Consider the following 21,649-nt stretch of genomic DNA (forward strand, 5'->3'; position numbering starts at 1 on the left):
CAGAAGTCTGTATCACCTGCCAAGCCAATGCTGGTCACAAAGAAGTCTAATAGAAGATGACTGGGAATCCAAGGGATATAATTTTAAACTCCTAACAATGAAGCCAAATGTACTTAGAGCCATGGCAAATATTTAACTCACACCAGACGTGTGAAAAGTTCAGTGTGTCTTCTAAATCCCCGAATGAATTTATCAATATTACAATCACCCGAATTCAACCATACCAGAGGTCTGATGTGGGCAAGAAGAAAGCTGTGGGCTTATCTATGGCCGAACATGTGCCTATTTCCTGAATTTAGACTACCTCCCTAAGACAGCTCCTGAGAAGTAGAATGACTGCTAAATTTCTCTCCAAAGGGCTCATACCAATCAATGTAAATGGTCCCCAGCAAAGCACTGAATCCACCAAATATGAATATACCACCTTCACCAGCAATCAGGTTCTATTGTTTGCACACAGATACACATATGTGCACACGTTTTATTAGAAAATCTAAAGACATAGACTGATACTCAAGAGAAATCATTATGAATAGGACTGTAACTTTTAGGTTATGTTACTTAAGTGTTTTTCCAAAGACTACATATCACACCCAAATTTACCCCTGCCCAGTTAACCTCTCAGGGCTGAAAAAGAACTGGGTATAGAGCTCGGGCATTCAGTAATCATTCCCTTATGATATGAACAAGAAATTTCAGGGCCACAAAAGAACCATTTAAAACCTGTTTCCATGTGAGGTTTTAAAGAAAAATACTCCAGAGAGGACTGACTATAGAAAGTCACTAACTACCTAAAATCAGGTATTTGAGCCTTTTAGTAGTTAGGACCCAGCTTTAAATAGCTTTAGCTTCTTCTTCAGCAGGAAAAGAAAAATCTATTCCCCCCGCCCCGCCTTTAAATAAAATATATTCTAAACAGAAAAAAGGCCTTGGTACAGAAAAAGCAAGTTTGTTGTTCTTTTCTCTAGAAAGAAAAATGTGAAACTGAATTACCTGCATAACACTCAAATAAACGGTGCTGACCTAAAACAGTCATTTACAATTTGTAAGCATATCCCATTTCTGGCTTAAAATAAATCTTCTGTTGTGTGACTTTGTTAAAAAATCACACCATTTTTATATTAATGGAAATTATATCAACTGTATGTCTTTACAAAGTAACTTAAGTATCTATTTTTTGCCTCAAACTTACACTTCATTATTCTTGATTTCTAACCTACAAATCTGGAGATGGTTTAGTTGGAAAGTGTCTTGTTCCATTTATTTCTAAAACTAGAATCAAATCATTAGTTTTCCATGTGGCTACACAATTTAATCTTTCTAAAAGGCCTAAAAAAATAAAAAGCAGACAAGCGTGATTTCCAAAAAAAAAAAAAACCCACTTTTTTTTAACACTTTTTGATGTTAAAGACAATATTGAAAGTAATTCGTCATTCAAGGGTAAGTGTCCCAATAAGCTCAACCATTCTTAAGTGAAAGCAGTCCATGAGTTAAATAGCTTAGTATCAAGGAAGTTTTCCCCATTATCTTTCACACAGATGATTCCATAAGTTCCAATTCATTCTACACTGCCACCAAATATACTACTTACTAAACAACAACTCTCCCCCTATCACCAATCCATCCATTTTTCCCCCAAACTGAACTATTCTTTTTCTTTTCCTTATGTCATGCACTGGTGACCATCCACACACTTCCTTTCTGAGGTCGGTAATACCTCACTCTCCTAGCTCTCCTCCTTGTGACCAGGCAGCCCACATGTTTCTGTCCCCTAAATGTGGAAATTGTGCAAGATGCTGTCTTTGGCCCTAGTATGTACTGCTCTCTATACCAAATGAATGGTCATCTCTACTCTAGAGACTTCTAATCTCACCCGCAGCCCTATGTCTAACCTCTGTCCTAACCATTCAGTATCAGTCATACTTTCTCAAAGCCGCACCGTGTTTCTACTCCCACTAGAGCTCTGCGAGTGGTTTAACCTTTTTTATGCCTGGTCTAACTGGCTCGGTGAACAGCTCTCTAATGGCCTGGATAATGTCTATGGTACTCCTACAGAGCCCCTTCTTTCCCAAGAAAACAGTGCCTTTGTAAATATTCATTAACAAGAAATGAAATGAGCTCAGGGTCAGCTGTTCTTGGTGTTACCTCTCATTTCAAGATATAAATCTTAATCCTTAATAACATGCAACTGTTAAAAGGGAAGCAGATATACATTATTGAGCTAGTAAAATATCAAGACAATGTTAAATGGAAAGTACAGAGTGTATGCTATGTATACATTTATGTTATAAACACAGACACAAAAATCACACTTGTGTGTACATGTGTGTTAGGGGGAGAGTAAGATTTCTGAAAGATTAAACAGTGTTTACTTCTGATAGCAGAACTGGGGAGCTGAGATGGAAAAGAGATTTACTTTCCCTTGTATATATAGCTGCAACTATAAAGGTAGCAGTCAGATTCAGAAGGAACCAAAATAGAGCCATTATATTTATGGGTTAGAGAAGATGTTTCTAGAAGGGAGATCAATAGTCAATTCAATTCAATTGCTACAGAGATTAAAAATCAAAACTAAGGGACTTCCCTGGCGATCCAGTGGTTAACACTCCCCACTTCCACTGCAGGGGGCACAGGTTCGATCCCTGGTCGGGCGAACTAAGATCACACACACCTCATGGTGCAGCCAAAGAAACCCACTAAACTAAAATTAAGCCTTTGGATGTGGCAAACAGGCAGCCCCTGGTTTCCTTATTACTTTAGTTTTCTGTGGAGAGGGAAGAAGGTGAGGCAAATGTGCTGGAAGATTGACAGTTTAAAAAAAAAAACAAGGCAAAGCCCCTTTGTTTCCCAGGTCCCTCTCTTCCTCCCTAAAGTTAAGTAGTACTACAAATTTTAAGAATTTTATATATTTCTTCTAGTCCTTTTTTTTTTTTTTTTTTTTTTTTTTTTTTTTTTTTTTTTTTTTTCGGTATGCGGGCCTCTCACTGTTGTGGCCTCTCCCGTTGCTGAGCACAGGCTCTGGACGCGCAGGCTCAGCGGCCATGGCTCACGGGCGCAGCCGCTCCGCGGCATGTGGGATCTTCCCGGACCGGGGCATGAACCCGTGTCCCCTGCATCGGCAGGCGGACTCTCAACCACTGCGCCACCAGGGAAGCCCTAGTCCTTTCTTTTTAAAAAAACTTTTATTCTATCGGATAACTATGATAGAAAATATAGTTGGTTTTACTTTATAATTTACATAAATGATATCATACTTTTTTTTGCAAATTGCTTTTCCTACTCAAGATTTGTGTTGAGATTTAACCATGTGATTATATATTACTAAGTCTACATTAGGTATTTTAGCTGATACAATAGAATATTGTAACTGATATTAATAGTAACTGATCAATTCTGATAGGCCTTTTAAAAATTACACACAATACTGCAAGCAATATCCTTGTATCATGTCTCTCTGTACACATGTGCTGGAGTTTCTCTAACCTATACACCTAAATCGCAGGATACGTGTTTTCAAATTGACTAGATATTACCAAATTGCTCTCCAATGTTGACAGAACAACTTCACTCATACCAGTATTTCAGGTACACCACTTCCCGAAATCCTCACCAACACTTGGGTTTCTTGGACATTTTGGTTTTTGACAACCTGATGGATTTGATGTCATCCCCTGTAGCTTCGTATTTCTGCTTACAAATACAGCTGAATTAATTTTTGCATGTATAACAACAATCATCTTTCTTTTTGCTTCTATTTATTATCTATTCATATCATTGTCCTTTGTGCTGATATTTTTCTTATTGCTTTGCAAAAGTCTGTAGATTCTAGATAGAAATCCTGAATATTAGATTTACAGAAAATTTTTCCCAGTTTGCCGCTTATTTTTGTTTACTTTGTCTTGTCATAATATTTAAGTTTTTGGTTTTGATACAGCCAAATTTATCAAATTTTTTCCTTTTATGGGTGTTACTGGTGCCTAATAAATCCTTCTCTACCTTGATATTCTCCTGTATTTTGTTCTGATATTTGTTTTTCGTATCTGTCTTATGTTTTAAAATTTACTGGAGATAACTTAGTCTCCTCCTTACCTCAGTCAACAAGATCACTATAGATCACCTGTATTAGTGGGAGTGAGGTGGATGCATCCTTGAAGCAGGTTCAGTAGAGTCTGCACTTTTCTTCATAATCTTACTGTAACACAAGAGATCAGAAAGCCTCAACGTTTAAGGAGCCCTAATTTTAAGGAGATACGGGTGAGATGTGGAGGCTAATCCTTAAATGATCTGAATATGAAACCCATCAAGGATGTGGTCCTATTGTGATAATCACATACTCCAAATGCGGTCTCAAATAAGCCATGAAGAAAATATGGCCGCCTAGGAGGAACAGAAGCCGTATACATGGAGCCACATATACTTCTATTTGTGAGAAATGACTCTAGATTCATGCGTACACATATGCAACGAGGTAAGGCAGAAAATCTTCTATCTTACTGTGCTGGGTTACACAATGCCTACTATCCTGGGTGAGGTTATCTATGAAACAGATTCTCAGACAGGTATTTGTAAAACGTTTACTGGGAAGTGCTTCCAAAAACAAGAGTGAGGGAAATAGGTCTAAGCAGAAGAAGATGATGAACTGAGGGGGGCAGTTGAAATAAAGGCTTCAGTCAATCCCACACTGGAATGGCCCTTCAGATAATTCCCAAATTGAGAAAGAAGTCCAAGCCTTTGTATCAACCCATCCCTTACCCAAACCAACTAGTCCTTGGATGCAAGTGGCCTCTAGGGAAGGGGACTAACTTGGGCAAGTGATCTCTTTTAGTTAAGGGCAACACTCCTAGAAAGCAACTCAGCTATGAGTTATCAGTAGGCAACATGCCCAGCAGGCTGGGATAAGATTATTTCCCTCTGGACAGGAGACAGTAACATCCACTACACCCATAGCTTATCTTCTCTTATCATCTTACTTATTCCCTGATGAAGCCAACCAGCAAGTTGTGAGTTGACCTATGAAGAGGCCCATGTGACAAAAAACTTAGGACTCAGTCAATGGCCTGTAAGGAATAGAAACCTGACAAAAACCAGTTGACTGAACTTGGAAGCAGATCCACCCACAGCTGAGCCCTGAGATGGCTGCAGTGCCAACCAACACCTTGACTGCAGCATTATAAGGAGCCCAGAGCCAGGAGAGTCAACCAAGTCATACATGGAACTGGCCTATGGTAACCATGAGATAAGAAATGCTGTTTTAGGGCTTCCCTGGTGGCGCAGTGGTTGAGAATCTGCCTGATAATGCAGGGGACACGGGTTCGAGCCCTGGTCTGGGAGGACCCCACATGCCGCGGAGCAACTAGGCCCGTGCGCCACAACTACTGAGCCTGCGCGTCTGGAGCCTGTGCTCTGCAACAAGAAAGGCCGCGATAGTGAGAGGCCCGCGCACCATGATGAAGAGTGGCCCCCGCTGGCCACAACTAGAGAAAGCCCTCGCACAGAAACCCAACACAGCATAAATTAATTAAAAAAATAAATAAAATAAAATGACACTTAAAAAAGAAATGCTGTTTTAAGTCACTGAATTTTAGGTAATTTGTAACACAGCGACAGAGAATTAATACAATCCCTCTAGCCTTGATACAGAACCAAAAGACCAAAGTCCTTTTGTCTAGTGGTATAGAATGTGGCCATGCTGCTGATCTATGGGAAAGGGAGGATTTGTTTCTCCCTTTTTCCTCTCTCTTCATCCCATCCCACACCTGAATTAGAAAAAGGATATGGTTATTAATTATTAATAATCTTTATACAGGAAACACAAATACTACATGATTACACTTATATGAGGTATCTAAAGTAGTCACACTGATAGAAACATAAAGTGGTGGTTGCCAAGGCCTAAGGAGAGGGGGAATGGAGAGTTGTTGTTCAAGGGGTAGAGAAGTTTCAGTCGTGCAAAATGAAAAAGCTCTAGAGATATACTGTACAACAATGGGCATGTAGTTAACAATACTGTACACATAAAAATTGTTAAGAGAGGGGGCTTCCCTGGTGGCGCAGTGGTTGAGAGTCCGCCTGCCGATGCAGGGGACGCGGGTTCGTGCCCCGGTCCGGGAAGATCCCACATGCCGCGGAGCGGCTAGGCCCATGAACCATGGCCGCTGAGCCTGCGGGTCCAGAGCCTGTGCTCCGCAACGGGAGAGGCCACAACAGTGAGAGGTCCGCGTACCGCAAAAAAAAAAAAAAAATTGTTAAGAGGGTAGATTTAGGTTGTGTGTTTACCACAATAAAAGTAAAATAAAGAAAATCTGGATCAAGTACATCAACACTAATGCTTCCAGTTAAAAAAAAATTACATAAGTTATGGATTTTGATGTAAAAAATTACATCATTAAAAAATACTAAATTAAATTTACTTTTCATTCAACCCAAATAGAATGTACATTTTTCAAGGGCTTATTGTGGGTTTTATTTCACATCATCCTATCACAAGACTACAGAGACTGAGGATATTCAGAAAGTGCATGAAAAAAGCAAGTCTTTAAGAAGAGTTTGAGGGCTTCCCTGGTGGCGCAGTGGTTGGGAATCCGCCTGCCGATGCAGGGGACACAGGTTCGTGCCCCAGTCCGGGAGGATCCCACATGCCACAGAGCGGCTGGGCCCGTGGGCCATGGCCACTGGGCCTGCACGTCTGGAGCCTGTGCTCCGCAACAGGAGAGGCCGCAGCAGTGAGAGGCCCGCGTACCGCAAAAAAAAAAAAAAAAAAAGAGTTTGAGTGATAGACTAGAGCTCGCTAAATCTGCCACAAAGCAACAGGTTTCTACAGTATAGCCATGGGCATAAAAATCATGTAATGACAGAGACATTTAGATTATGTGGGGCTTCCCTGGTGGCGCAGTGGTTAAGAATCCACCTGCCAACACAGGGGCCACAGGTTCGAGCCCTGATCCGGGAAGATCCCACATGCTGTGGAGCAACTAAGCCTGTGCGCCAAAACTACTGAGCCCGCATGCCACAACTACTGAAGCCCGCATGCCTAGAGCCCGTGCTCCGCAACAAGAGAAGCCACCACAATGAGAAGACCGCACACAACAAAGAGTAGCCCCCACTTGCTGAAACTAGAGAAAGCCCACGCGCAACAACGAAGACCCAATGCAGCCAAAAATAAATAACTCTATAAATAATAATAAAAAAATAAAGATTATGTGGGCACCTCAACCCTACAGCTTACCTTGTTCTGTGCATTAGGTAGATGAGTAAAACATAGGCCCTTTTATAGAAGGTATTAGTTAAGTCATGGAGTCTGATGTGATTTCTTAATTTAATTTTCAAATGATTTCACTTTTAGTGCAATCCAAACAGATGACTGGAATTGGGTATTACTGAGGCATTATTTCCCAACTGCATCATATCATACGTAACAAGAGCAGTAAGACAAATTCATAAATGGCTAAAAGTTAAGACTCTAGGTGCTACAGTACTTCAGAAAGGGAAGAATTTGCTTGGGGATGAAGAGCAATAACTTCATGAAAGAAGGGGAATTTGAAATGGACCTCATCTCAAGTGGCAAAAGAAACAGAACACACATTCCAGACCCTTGGCACGGGAAATGGGTCGAGTATTTGAGTTGAATGAATGACGAGATACATTTCAGAAAGAGGGGGACTATATGAGCATAAGAGGGAAGCTACTAGTAATTGTTAATCAACATACAATAGACAAGATTGGGTCCCTGAATGCTAGTTAAGTACGTCTGCTTTAATTACTTTTTTGTTTGTTTGTTTTTTTGGCAGCACCACACAGCTTGTGGGATCTCAGTTCCCCAACCAGGAACTGAACCTGTGCCACGGCAGTGAAATCTTAACCACTATACTACGGGGAAACTTCCCTTAATTACTTATTAATCAATGTTTCCCAAAGAATGTTTGTCTTTGGCCATGGGTGGGCCAAAGGATCCTCGTGATGAGGATGAGCTTCAGACTGAAAACAAAATGCAAAATCGTTTACTCAGTTCTTACCGATGAAAAACACACAGTTCAAAGACTATAATTTTTTACACAGAAGCCTGAGCTTAATAGTAACACAATAAGTTAGGAATAGGAACTAAAATTAACCATTAAAATATTAGTGCATTAATTTAATTCAAAATTCTGTCCTATCTAATGTCCAGCTGCCACACACACCCTTCTACAACAGTGCACAGCCATTACAATGCATGAATGAATTTATATGTAGGACTTGCAACTTTAAAGAAGGATGTGTAAGCAGTGCTGACCTGTTTGCCAAGATTTCCAGTTATTGCTTCCTACACCTTTAATTGTAAGTTCTCAGTTTAGTTTCATCATTAACAGTACATTATACTGTTTTTCAATTAACCTATTCTATGCAAGGAGGCATTTTGATTGAACATTATTATTTGCCTCCGTCTTCTTTTTACATGAACCTTAATCTTGATAAGTATACTTTAAAGACGTGTATGTTATGATCAAGTATAAATTAACTCTAATCCCACCAACAAAGAATATATAATCCCTTACAAAATTAGTTTGTGACACTTCATTCGTACTTATTTATTTTATTTGCAATATACTATCAAGGTAAAAAAACCTCTTGATTATTTCCTAAATTTATAAAGTGCTGTTTATAAGGTAAAATCACACATAAGCTTAGGCTTCAACCTATTATTTCCTTCCTCTCAATTCGTTGTTGTCGCCAAGCTCTTTTCTGACTGGAAAGTAGTATGGGTGAGGAAAACAAGCCCTGAAGTGCTTGTTGTTCCTAAGATATTGTCCGACCCATACAAGAACCAATGCAAAAAATGAGCTGAGCTTCGTGAAGACTAACATGGCAGCTGTATCCAGGACAAATATCTAGGATGAAGTGCAGGCCGACACAAAAGATGTTCAACTAGTAACAAGAACTTGACCTAAGGTGGTGGAAAGCAAGAGTCAAAGAAAAGATGAGGATCACTGACTAGACGTGTGGGAGGTATTAGATGTAATGATAATGAAATCAGGATAGGACTGTTAGCAAAAATAAACAAAACAGATATAAATAAGATAGTGAAAAACAGAAATAATTTGAAGACTGCAAGGTTATTGCTATATCTGTTGGGAACAAAGAGAAGTAAAGTTAATTTTCAGCATTTTAGGTTATTATAACAAGATCTAAAAGTAGATATGAGTCTTTTCAGAAACTTAGAGATAATCAAACATGAAAACAGAATGAAAAGTGGGTAGACTTTAGCTTAACTTCTGGTTTACCTTTGCATTTGATACGTTTAATCAAAAATCATAAATAAAAATTAAGACAGTGTGATACCGGTTCAAGGATAGACAAGCCAACCAAGGAAACCTAGAAAGGTCAGAAACAGATCAACACATACCTGGAATGTAGTTTTACAGCATAACCAACACTGCATATCAGTGGTGAAAGGATGGACTTGTCAATAAATGATGCAGTCAACAGTTATATATTAGGGGGAATTAAAGGGTAAAGTTGAACTTCAACTCACACCATCAACCAATTTCAGTGAATTCAACACATTTGTGAAAGGCAAAACCATAATAACTTTTAGAAGACAGTATACAATAGTAGCTTTCTGATGGCAGGGAAGAAACTAAGACACAGAAAGTAAAATGCATACAGGAAAGAACTAAAAAATTAAACTGCATTAAAATTAAGCACATTGTTCATCCAAAGACACCATGGAAAAAGTGAACTGACAAGGATACAAATCAATAACATAACTGAAAAACAGGAAAGACCAGAATAAGCATTTCACAGAGGAAGCGTCAATGGTCAAACACATGTCACAATACGCAATTGCACTGGTAACTAAGGCAACACACATTAAGTCCATAATGACATAACATTTTACACCAGATCAAAAACTTTGGGAAAACAAACTTTGAAGAAGTCTGATAATATCAAATGTTAAAGAGAATATGGAACAAATGGAATCCTTGTCCTTGCCAAAAGGAGTACAAATAGATGCAACATTTTGGAAGACAATTTGGCATTATCTACTCAAAGTGATGTGCATATACCTTTAACTTAATGCCACCCCTAGGTATACACCCAAGAACTTTTTTTTTAATTTTTATTTTTTGCCGTATGCAGGCCTCTCACTGTTGTGGCCTCTCCCGTTGCCAAGCACAGGCTCCGGATGCGCAAGCTCAGAGGCCATGACTCACGGGCCCAGCCGCTCCGCGGCATGTGGGACCTTCCCGGACCAGGCCACGAACCCGTGTCCCCTGCACCGGCAGGTGGACTCTCAACCACTGCGCCACCAGGGAAGCCCCCAAGAAACTTTTGTAGTATTTCTGCAACAAGAAACAAGGACCACATTCTCTGTAATAGCAAAAACAGAGCAAAATAGGGGAATTCCCTGGTGGTCCAGTGGTTAGGACTCTGTGCTTTCACTGCCCTGGGCCCAGGTTCAATCCCTGATTGGGGAACTAAGATCCTGCAAGCCAGGAGGCATGGCCAAAAAAACCCAAAAGAACAAAAAACAAACAAACAAAAACACCAAGCAAAAACAAAACAATAAAAAAAGCAAAACAAACAAAAGAACCCCTCCCAAAATAGAGAAATAATGCAATGAGAATCAAGAGTAATTTATCTAATGAAATACTAAACAGTGAAAACCGAAGAAATATAACTGCACATAACAAAGACCAATTTCAAGAATATAATGATGAGCTAAAAGTCACAAAAGAATGCATACATTATAATTTCACATGTATTCAGTTCAAAAACGTGGAATATGTTGTTTAGGAATACAAACTTGATGAAATTATGAAGAAAAGCAATGGTAAACAAAGAATTCGGAATATGAAAAAAGGATGGGGCAGGAGGGGAATATAGGAGATGTAACAAGTAGTAATAAAGTTCTTTTTCTTTTTTAATATTGATTGATAGATTGATTGGCCACACTACACAGCTTGTGGGATCTTATTTCCCCACCAGGGATTGAATCTGGGCCCTCGGCAGTGAGAACACGGAGTCCTAACCACTAACTGGACCACCTGGGAATTCCTAAAGTTCTTTTGCTTAAAATAGGTGGCCAGGTACAGGGATGTATCATGTATTCTGATTTTTTAGATGCTACGTTTCGTACACAGGTTTTATCACCTCGATATTTGATTTTAAAAAGGGAAACCAAATAACTTAAATATCACACATTTGGTCAATTCATCTACACCATGTCCTCTTCTAAGCCAGATGGGTGGCTGCTATCTTTGGCTCCTTGCTACACTTAAAACAGACTTGTGGACAGATGGTATACAATAAAAGGGAAAATTTTCCTACTGGCCCTATAAGTAATAAACAAGGAGATAAAGACCAATTAAAATAAGAAAGGTAGATGTTTAATACAAAATATGATCCTTCTTTAAAAAAACTGGGAAACAAAAATTTAAGTCATTCTTTATTCATATAGCACAGTATGAGAAGATACAAGAAACTTCAATGCCTAGCTTAGTCAAAGATGGTAACCCAAAAGGTAAAACAGAGGAAACTTAGCTTTAAAAAAAAGCAGAACAGAACTTTATAATGAGAAATTTTACCATCAGTGAAAAGAAATAGACTGTTACCATACTAACAACCAGTTTAACACAGAATATCTAGTAAAAAACAGCTGTATTTACTGAAGGAAAAAGCAAGGGGATGACACTATTTCTGCTGAGAAATAGGAGACTACTGGATACTACCACTAAAAAATGAGGCCAATGAAAACAAGCAATTCAAATACCCAAATCACTCAATTTCTAAAAACATTTATGACGTGTATAAAAATGCACAAGAATAGGATGACTTTTTAAATGAACTTACCCTGAAATAAGTGAAGTTACAGCTGTTGAATAAATGTCACTCAAAAGCAGTCTCTTGGCTTTTTCTTACACAGCGGGCAACTTTCCTTTTGAATTCTCCATTTCTGTCTTCCCTCCATTCTTTCTGTAAGTACAAAAGTAACAGCAACTGATTTTATGTAAACTCCCCTTACAATCTCAGATACTAACTTTAATTCTGAATGTAATGCTTTGGTAATGTGAATACTTTTAAAATGTTAAAAAGTTGACAAGGTAGAAAAGTAGTCAAGAAACACTTTTGCAAGGCACTCTGCTAAGATACATGCAAATGACCTCTACAGGCAAAAGTCTCTTTAAAAAAGGAAAAGGCCCTGAAGATCATTAGCAGTTTTGTATTATGCTAAAAAGAAAGCTACGACTTACAAATAAGATATCCAGGCTATCTGAAGGAGCACCAACTCTCCCTACTGGGTAGCAACCAGAAAATAAAGTAGACATAACAGTGCCTCCAATATCAAGGATATGGGTGAAATGCATCATACTGAGATGATACTGAGTACTATTTCTAGTGGGGGTGGGGAGATGAGGGGGTGGGACACATGACAGTGACAATATCACTATCACTGCCTGGCCCATAAAAATGGAACACAAAACAGCACCAGCATAGTTTCACAGGAGAATAGAGCTGATTTTACTTAGCATGTAAATACCAGGAAATTCTCACAAAAATGCCCAGCCCTTTTTTCCCCCCGCTATATCATCCATTTAGGGACAGCAAAGGCTACAGAAATCTTCAATACTTGCCTGTGCAGAGGAAGAGATTTGAACAACAATTTTTGCCCTCAAAACAAGGCACCCCAGAAAGCCAATCATTATAATAAATTATGAGATAAACTATAATGCTAACATCTACAGAGACTTGGAGATGTTTGATGAAATATTTATGGATAAAATGTTATTGTCTGTAATTACCTCATTATTATATTTAAGAAATTTTAAGGAGAAAGGGTCAATTCCAGAAAAGAAGGAAGGTCAATCTCAAGAAAAGGAAGAAAAAAAAAAATCACCTAAAAAGAGCACTTAGCAGAGAGAAGTAAGACTGAGAGCAAGGAGATGAGATAGAAAGCTATTACAATAATGTAGGTAAGAAGTTAAAAGGACTCAAGTCAATGGCAGAGGGGTGGAAAGGAATTTAGATATATAATTTGACTGACATTCTCTGGTGACACACAAGACTGGGCAAGGATGACTTCTAGGTAGAAGATAGATTGGTAGATGATGGTTCAAAGCAGGAGCTAGCTAATAACAGAGTCGCCATTTGTTGAATCCACTAAGCCACACACTGTGGATGACCAGATGGGTGGTGTTATCATCTCATTTTACATGTGAAGAACCTATGGAATCAATAGACCAAAAAGCACATATGTTTATCTCTTAGCTCTCCTAAGATCCTATTAAAATGATCATACCGGAATTATTTTTTTAAGGTATAAATCCTCACTACCAAAGAAAATGGCATTAAAATCATCTAATAATGGGGAGAAATTTTTTCTGGAAGACCAAAAGTAGATGGAAGAACAATGAAACGCACATTAGAGGAGAGAAAGTAGTAGCCTACAGGAGTCTCAATGGAACCCCAGCAAAGGAGGGAAAAGGACCTATTGAACAGAACTCTGAAGTTAAAGTTTGGAAATGACAGCTCTGAGAAGTCAGTAAGAAGTGGGGGTGAGGTGCATGCCACAGCTAAAGAAGACCCAGGACAGCCAAATAAATAAATATTTAAAAAAAAAAAAAAAAAAAGATGTGGGGCTGAGGGACTTCCCTGGTGGTCCAGTGGTTAAGACTTCACGCTCTCAATGCAGGGGGCTCAGGTTAGATCCCTGGTCATGAAACTAGATCCTGCATGCTGCAACTAAGAGCCCGCATGCCACAACTAAAGATCCTGCATGCTGAAACTTAAGATCTCACATACCGCAACTAAGACCCGGAGCAGCCAAACAAACAAATAAATGAAGTGGGGCTGAAAAGAGATTGACAGAAAGTCTGTATGACTCAATAGCTTGGCCTTTCCTCCTACCTACACCCAAAATTAATACCTTCCTAAAATAATAATGATGATATATAGATTTTATATAAATATACTGAAGACCACTAGAATTAGAGCTGCTAGTGTGGGTATTGGTACTGAAAGTAATTACTTCTTCACTTTGGCATTTAAATGGTACCCCTCTTCCTCCAACTCATTCTTAGTTTATTTTTTTTTTCACTCTTAGTTTAACATCTGGCTTATTACTCACACTCTCTTGAGTGAAACCGATTCTGCACACATGCGCCCCTTATGTTGTTTGGACTGATACTTGACTTATTAGAAGTTAGAATGGTTTTCTGAGAGTGTTTACTTCAATTCAGTTACTAAATTCAAAAATTCAAAGCCAGAGATTTGAAAGGGGGTTATTATATGTAGTGTTTTTCTACATGTAAGATTTCACCCAAGTTTTTATGTAGGTTTGAAATAACAAGGAAAAAAGGTGAATTTAACCTCCCAGCTTTCACATATACTAACAAAGTTTCCAAGAATAATTAGAACAAAAGGATTGTTAAAGGATAGACGGCTGAGGAACTAGGACTATTCTAGATTAAAGGAGACTAATAAAACATGAATACAGGACTTCTGTGGAGGTCCAGTGGTTAAGACTGCACGCTTCCACTGCAGGGGGCATGGGTTCGATCCCTGGTCAGGGAACTAAGATCCCACATGCCGTGGAGTGCAGTGCAGCCAAAAAAAATTAACAAATAAATAAAATAACTTTTAAAAAAAAGAAAAGGAGAAGGAAGAGAAGACCAAAAAAAAATGAAAATAAAAACAATAATGTAAAAATGAGAAACCTACAGTAAAATGGTAAGAAATACCAACCTTTACAAAATAAAAAATAAATAAATAAGTAAAAAATAAATAAATAAAACGAATACAAAATGTAACGTGAGGACTTCCCTGGTGACGCACTGGTTAAGAAACCACCTGCCAATGCAGGGGACATGGGTTCGAGCCCTGGTCCAGAAGATCCCACATGCCGTAGAGCAACTAAGCCCATGTGCCACAACTGCTAAGCCCGAGTGCCACAACTACTGACGCCCACACGCCTAGAGCCTGTGCTCCACAACAAGAGATGCCACTGCAATGAGAAGCCCAAGCACTACAATGAAGAACAGCCCCCACTCAACACAACTAGAGAAAGCCCTCGTGGAGCAACGAAGACCCAACACAGCCAAAATTAATTAATTTTTCAAAAGCAATGTGGGTTCCTAAAATTCTGGATTCTGCCGCCCCACCCATTTCATTCTTAGGAGATACATGCTGAAGTATTTAAGTATATACTTAAACATAAAGATCTGTAAAGTATTCTCAGTTTAGCAAATAATAATAATGATAATAACCACGTTGTAAAATGTCCACATTTGTGAACCTATATGTGTAGGGGTGTTTAAGGTGTTTATAACTAATGCAACACTTTGTAGGTCTGAAAGTTTTAAAAATAAAAGCTTGGGAGTAATAATATGGACCTACTAGGGACCTGATAATAAGTTCTCATAGGTATGACAGCTGTTTTGATAGTGTCCTTATTCCTTTTTTTTTTTTATTTATTTTTTTGGGGGGTGCTGCGTTGGGTCTTTGTTGCTGCTTGTAGGCTTTCTCTAGTTGCAACGAGCATGGGCTACTCTTCGTTGTGGTGCGTGGGCTTCTCACTGAGGTGGCTTCTCTTGTTGTGGAGCATGGGCTCTAGGCCATGCAGGCTTCAGCAGTTGTGGCTCATGGGCTGTAGAGCACAGGCCCAGTAGTTGTGGCACATGGGCTTAGCTGGTCCACAGCATGTAGGATCTTCCTGGACCAGGGATCGAACCCATGTCCCCTGCACTGGCAGGAGGATTCTTAACCACTGCACCAACAGGGAATCCCCTAGTGTCCTTATTCTTAAAAGATGCAGGTACAAATATTTAGGGGTAAAGCTTAGTTACGTCTTACTTATCTTTGTACAGATTCATGAAAAAATTAAATGAATAAAAACATATATCATACACACCCACACATATATACTTATAAAGCTACTATAGTTCTAATCAAGTTTAATTAAACGGGAGGGGAGATGTGTGCATGTGACCACCTTACCGCAGCGTCAACATTAGCAGGTGAGTCTCCATTAGGGTCTGCCAGCATAGAAATGACACTAATCATGATGGTTTCCACGGTGTGAATAGGCAGCCAGCGTTCCTCGGGCTTTTCATAACCATATTTATCTTCCCCGGGCTCGTGAAGAATAGAAATGCATACATCACCATTTTTATCAACTGCAAAATTAAAGAATAAGATTACTGTTTTAAATATTTAAAATAATTTGGCTATACATAAAATACATATTATAATAAACATGCTCCCAATTCCCACGGCATCTGTATAAAATTCAATACCACTGTACCATTGAAAAGATACAGAAGTTAATTTCCAAAATGGAACCTGTTAACCTTTTAGGAAGACCAAAGATTTTACCAAGTAGGATCCACCTGACAAACCCAAAAGGAAGGTAAGCTACCTTTTTCATTTGTGCAAAATTTCAAGACACATAGTATGTAGATGGTGCCTAGCATTTACATGTAATAAATACAATGAAATGAAGAAATGGCATCTGTTGAATCTGTTCTTCATTTGTAGAAAGTATATGATCCAAACACCAGAATTGAGTTTCTGGATAATGAATTCCTAGTTTCCCCACTAACTTATTGATTGAAATTGTTAATAGTCAAAGGTCTAGAGACTTTCCTAAGAAAAAAATAAAAGGTAACATGATAATATACTTTTAAAATCACATAAAGGCAAAATTATATTTTCAGGGAAAAAGTATACTCAAATCCACAAAAGGAACATGTTATATTGCTAGTGAAAATTCTATAAAACGGTTTTAAAATCCAAGCCACAAATTAATTGTTGATCAAAAGGGGTAGAGGAGTCCTAACCCACATTTACATCACACAAATATTCCCTATTAGGGAACTATCAAAATCATAACATTCATTAATCTTCTACAGTGAAATTTTCCCTATTGCAAAAAGCATACTTATTGGAGAAATGTTAGAAAAGACAGAAAAGTATAAAATTTTGGTGAAAAACTTTTTAACAAAATTTCCAAATCCTATAAACAACCAACGACACTATTTATGTATATTTCATCCCTGACTTCCTACATAAAGTCCAACAAATTTATGATAGGTATAATGTTAAAGCCTACTTTTCACCTCCTAACTCAAGCGCTCCCCTGCTATTATAAACTCTGGGTAACCAGAGTCAAAGTTCGTGTGCACTGTGGCTCTACGATAAATACTTCTTGAACGCGTGCCGTGTGCCAGGCACCCACCACCTGACATGGAGTTCAGCAGTGAATGCAACATTCAAGACTCATGCCTTCAATGTCTTGTATACGAGCTGTTCTGCAATTAAGGTTCCTTTTCCCAACTCACCTACACCTCCTAGTAAAATCTCTTAACTAAAATGAAATAACTAACTAGATCAAGAATAACAACAGCAGGGCTTCCCTGGTGGCGCAGTGGTTGAGAGTCCGCCTGCCGGTGCAGGGGACACAGGTTCGTGCCCCGGTCCGGGAAGACCCCACATGCCGCAGAGCGGCTAGGCCCGTAAGCCATGGCCACTGAGCCTGCGCTCGGCAACGGGAGAGGCCACAACAGTGAGAGGCCCGCGTACCGCAAAAAAAAAAAGAATAACAACAGCAAAACTTGTGACAGCACTATAAAGTTGAACAGAAAATGCTTACACAGTATTAAGATATTTTCCTCACTTACACTTAAAATTTTTTCTTTGGAAGTCATTTTCTTTGAGAACATTTAACATCAAATGTTTGTATAGAATTCTATCAGAGAGAATCTATTTGAGACCCATTTTCCTTTTATAAAAATTATCGTAATTTAGCACCTTTAAAGTTTTTTAACCTTGTGTCATTTCATTTTAAACAGAGTTTAGTTTCTTAGAAAGAGGTTTTTATGCTTAATGCCTATTACCAAATTACACTTTAAAAATGCAAGATATGAGCTGATAATTCTGAGTGACAAGGCAATAAAACTAAGATTTTTCTTTATTGAAAAATTTTTAAATTTCACAACTGAAATCTAGTTTAAAATACTTTTAGGGGCTAAATTTTTCCATGTACAGAAACTTTATGTATTTCCTCTTTAGTCAAATGTCTGTTCATGTCCTTTACCCATTTATGTACTCAATGTTTAGTTTTCTTCTTGCCAAACTGCTTCTTAATTTTCCTTGTTTAATTTTTGCCTGTTATTTTTTTTCTTTCATTTCAATACCCCAATAATGTTTTTTAATGGCTGGCCTTATTATCTGACACAAGATTCATTTAAGAATCCCATACTGAATTTAGTTACCATTTCTCTTTCCTCTTTATAGTCTTCCAATATTTATTGCTTTTGAAACTAGAAAATCCTTGTTCCTAACACCCAGAAAATAATATTCACTATTTTTAAAAACCACTCGAAACTTTTTATTCCATTTAGAGTTTTAATTCACTTTACTGTTTGGTGTGAAGAAAATTTCTAAATCAATTTCCCCATAAGTAGCTAGCCAACAGACTCAGCATCAATGACTGAAAAGAAAACACAGCTCTTCTTCCATCTTGAAACTAAACTACCTGAACCATGCATACCCTTCAAGCTATCTCCCTTCTCTTGAAGCTGTGCTCTAAAATCAGGAAAATCTGATTTCCCCTCGTCTTCTCTATTTACACTTGGGTACTCTCTTTTTTGCCTTATGGGAAACTGTCTTCTGCTTCCAAACAGGATGCTATGACTATTCTCACAAAGTGACTGGGAGAACATATTCTCCTGGGTATTTTTAAAGTCAACCCTTCTGGGTCCAAAACAACTGATACTGTTGAAGACACCTTCCTGGACACATTTTCCTCTCTTACTTCCGTGGCACACTTCCTTTCCCTGGTTCTTGAAGCCATTCTCTCAATCACTTTCTTCTTTTCCTTTTCCTTGGTCTGACTTTTGATGTTATCCTAATCTCCAAAATTAATCATCTTTTCCCTAAGTAAATTAAACTATTCATTGTATCACAGTGTTACCCACCATCTCCCCCCCGCCAGCTTTATTAAGATATAATTGACAGAAAACGTTGTGTGAGTTTAAGGTATACCACATGATGATTTGATATACGTTACCTGTCATCTCGATGTCGGTAACTTCCAAGGCCCTAAGCTCACTGCTGAGCCTTGACTAGTTTTCTTTAATTACCTAAGTGGTTGTGGCAACTGCACCTCCAGAAAAACAAGTCTCAAATTGAATGCATCTAAGTCATACAAATGACTTGTATGACTTTACCATATAATAATTTTTAATAAAACAGCTTTTGAGATATAATTCATGTATTTGAAGTATATAATTTAATGGTTTCTAGTATGTTTTAAGAGTTGTATAACCATCACCACAATCAATTTTACAATATATTCATCACCACAGAAAGAAATGCCGTACCCATTAGCAATTGATAAAATCCTCTATCTCCTAGCTATTTTGTCTGGTTTTCCCTTCCAAACCTTCCCCCGTGAGTATAAACTTTCTAGACATAAATATAGTCATGATGAACCTACTATACAGCTTTAAAACTATTGAGTCCCCACGACTAAAGATACATATTCAAAATTCTATTTAAGAATCACATTCTCCATCATTCCCTGACTCCCTCTTCTATGCTACCAAACACCTTTATAACAACATCACTGTTGTCTCTGTTTCACCATTAAATTTATGTCCGTCTTTCCCTTACACATACCATAATATCCTTACAGAAAGACCATAACTCGATCATCTTTGTATCTCCAGCACCTAGCAGAAACTCAAATGCTGGTTTTTCCCCTCATTCCCATTGCAGACCACTCTCACTCCCCTTTCTAAGTCTAGCTCCTTCTGAACCTGCCGTCCCTGGCCCATTGCCTCCTCGGGTATCCTTTCTTCACAAAGCATCCCTTCACTCAAATCCCGTCTTAATTACTTCACTCTCTAATGCCTTCTCCCTTATGGTCTGCAAACCAACAATCCCTTCAACCTTAAAAAACAAAGAAAATAAACACTCATTTCAGTTGCCCTCTTAAACTACGGAGGCCATTGCTATTGTTCCTCTTAACAGAGGTTCCATGTACTGCTTACATATATTCTCTCATGTAACTCTCACAGACAGAGAAACTAAGGTTCAAGAGGCTTTTACCTACAGTAATATAGCTAATTTGTGGTAGAGACAACATTCAGAAACTTCGTTACATTTTCCTTTGAAATAGGTGGAAAAAAATTGACTATTACACATCAAATAATTCAAGAGAAGGCAGGAGAAACTGCCAAAAGGCTAGGAAGAAATCAAAGAAACGTCCAAGGCAGATGTGGTCAATTCGTGCCTCCATATATCTTGTAGGACTATCGCTAATGTGTTCTACCAGAAAGAAATTATTTTTCTCCCTTCTTCCTGGTGCAAAAATTAACTATGTCTTTTGTCATCACTGCTATCTTAGATGTGATGAAATATGGTGGCTTCCTTGGTTCCCAATAGTTTTCCATTTGCCAGTCTAGTCTCTCCTAAGTAAGACTCATCTGTTTTTCAAGTCACTGGGTGCTATTACACTTCCTTGAAACAAAGCCTTGGTTTATTCATGCATCTGTTACCCTCACTGATTTTTGCTTAAACTAATATATAAGGGTTTCTCTTCCTTGCAACTGAAAGTCTGGACTATGAGAAGTAGAATGAAGATCAGTGTAATTGTCTAAAAAGACAACTTTGATTACAAAATACTGATAGTCAAAATGCTTAGGAAAGAAATTCTTGCAAGCTCTATCATAAAAAACAAGGCCAAAAGTTCAGGGAGACTGTGTATACACATAGTTTATCTAGCCTAACCTTTGGCTCACAAAGTGAATTTTAAATGGTAGTACATCTTTAGGTAAAAAAGTCAATGACACCATTTTATGCACGGCAGTACTGGATACTTTTGAAGGTTTAAACACACAGTGTATCTCATTTGATCCTATCAATCACCTTATGATGTAGGTAAGACATTCCTTTTTGACAGCTAAGAATATACATTAAAAGTTAAGCGTTAAAAAAAAAAAAAAAAAAAGTTAAGCGTTGTCCATAGTCTAGGAGCTAAGGTGAGAAAACAGAAATTAAAAATCCAGGTTTAATTACTTCTAAGCTCTTTGTAATAGCCAATGAGTCACCTAATACCTTGGAAATTATCTCCTCAATTATAAGAGCTCTATTAATGCTGAGTATCACCCACCAACCCTGCCTCTAGTTAGGAACATCATGAGTCTCAAAATGAGCTGAAAACTAAGTAAGTAAGTAAGTAAATAAATAAATAAATAAATAAATGGAGTTTTTTTCCCATGTGATCTCTGTCAATTCTTCTCTTCTAAGGAATCTAAATCCAAGCCCATGTGCATAACAAACACAACAAACTTAGTACAAAAATTCCAACGCAATTTCATTGAGAAGTACATCTTCCTTATTGACCTTGAAAACTTCAGGGACAGGCCATCATACTTGCAAATGTAAAAGTAAAACTAGATAAACTTACCATTTGGGTGCCAGATTTCTGTAATGAATTTCATTTTAGGAGGCCGAAGGGGATAATCTTTTGGGAAAGTGAGATGAGCCTTAAAAACACCACCTTCACTGGAAATACAAAAACAAAAACAAGTTCTTGCCTATAAGCTCCTGCTTATAAATAAGAAAATTATTAAAACAAACATAAAACAAGGATGCTAGTGCTAACATT

The 21,649-nt window shown here is 38.1% G+C and overlaps 1 protein-coding gene across 1 annotated transcript in view; it reads right to left on the bottom strand.

Moving 5' to 3' along the window:
- Window positions 1–21,649, bottom strand: part of UBE2G1 (ubiquitin conjugating enzyme E2 G1) — a 103,507-nt gene that overhangs the window by 1,917 nt on the left and 79,941 nt on the right. Inside the window, exons 3-5 of the mRNA XM_065897131.1 lie at window positions 21,449–21,546; window positions 15,973–16,151; window positions 11,830–11,952 (exon numbers count right to left, since the gene is read on the bottom strand). Of these exons, the coding sequence (XP_065753203.1) occupies window positions 11,866–11,952; window positions 15,973–16,151; window positions 21,449–21,546 (364 nt within the window). The 3' untranslated portion in view covers window positions 11,830–11,865. The remainder of the gene's footprint in view (window positions 1–11,829; window positions 11,953–15,972; window positions 16,152–21,448; window positions 21,547–21,649) is intronic.

Source organism: Phocoena phocoena, chromosome 19, assembly GCF_963924675.1.
Source record: "Phocoena phocoena chromosome 19, mPhoPho1.1, whole genome shotgun sequence".
Taxonomy (NCBI): domain Eukaryota; kingdom Metazoa; phylum Chordata; class Mammalia; order Artiodactyla; family Phocoenidae; genus Phocoena; species Phocoena phocoena.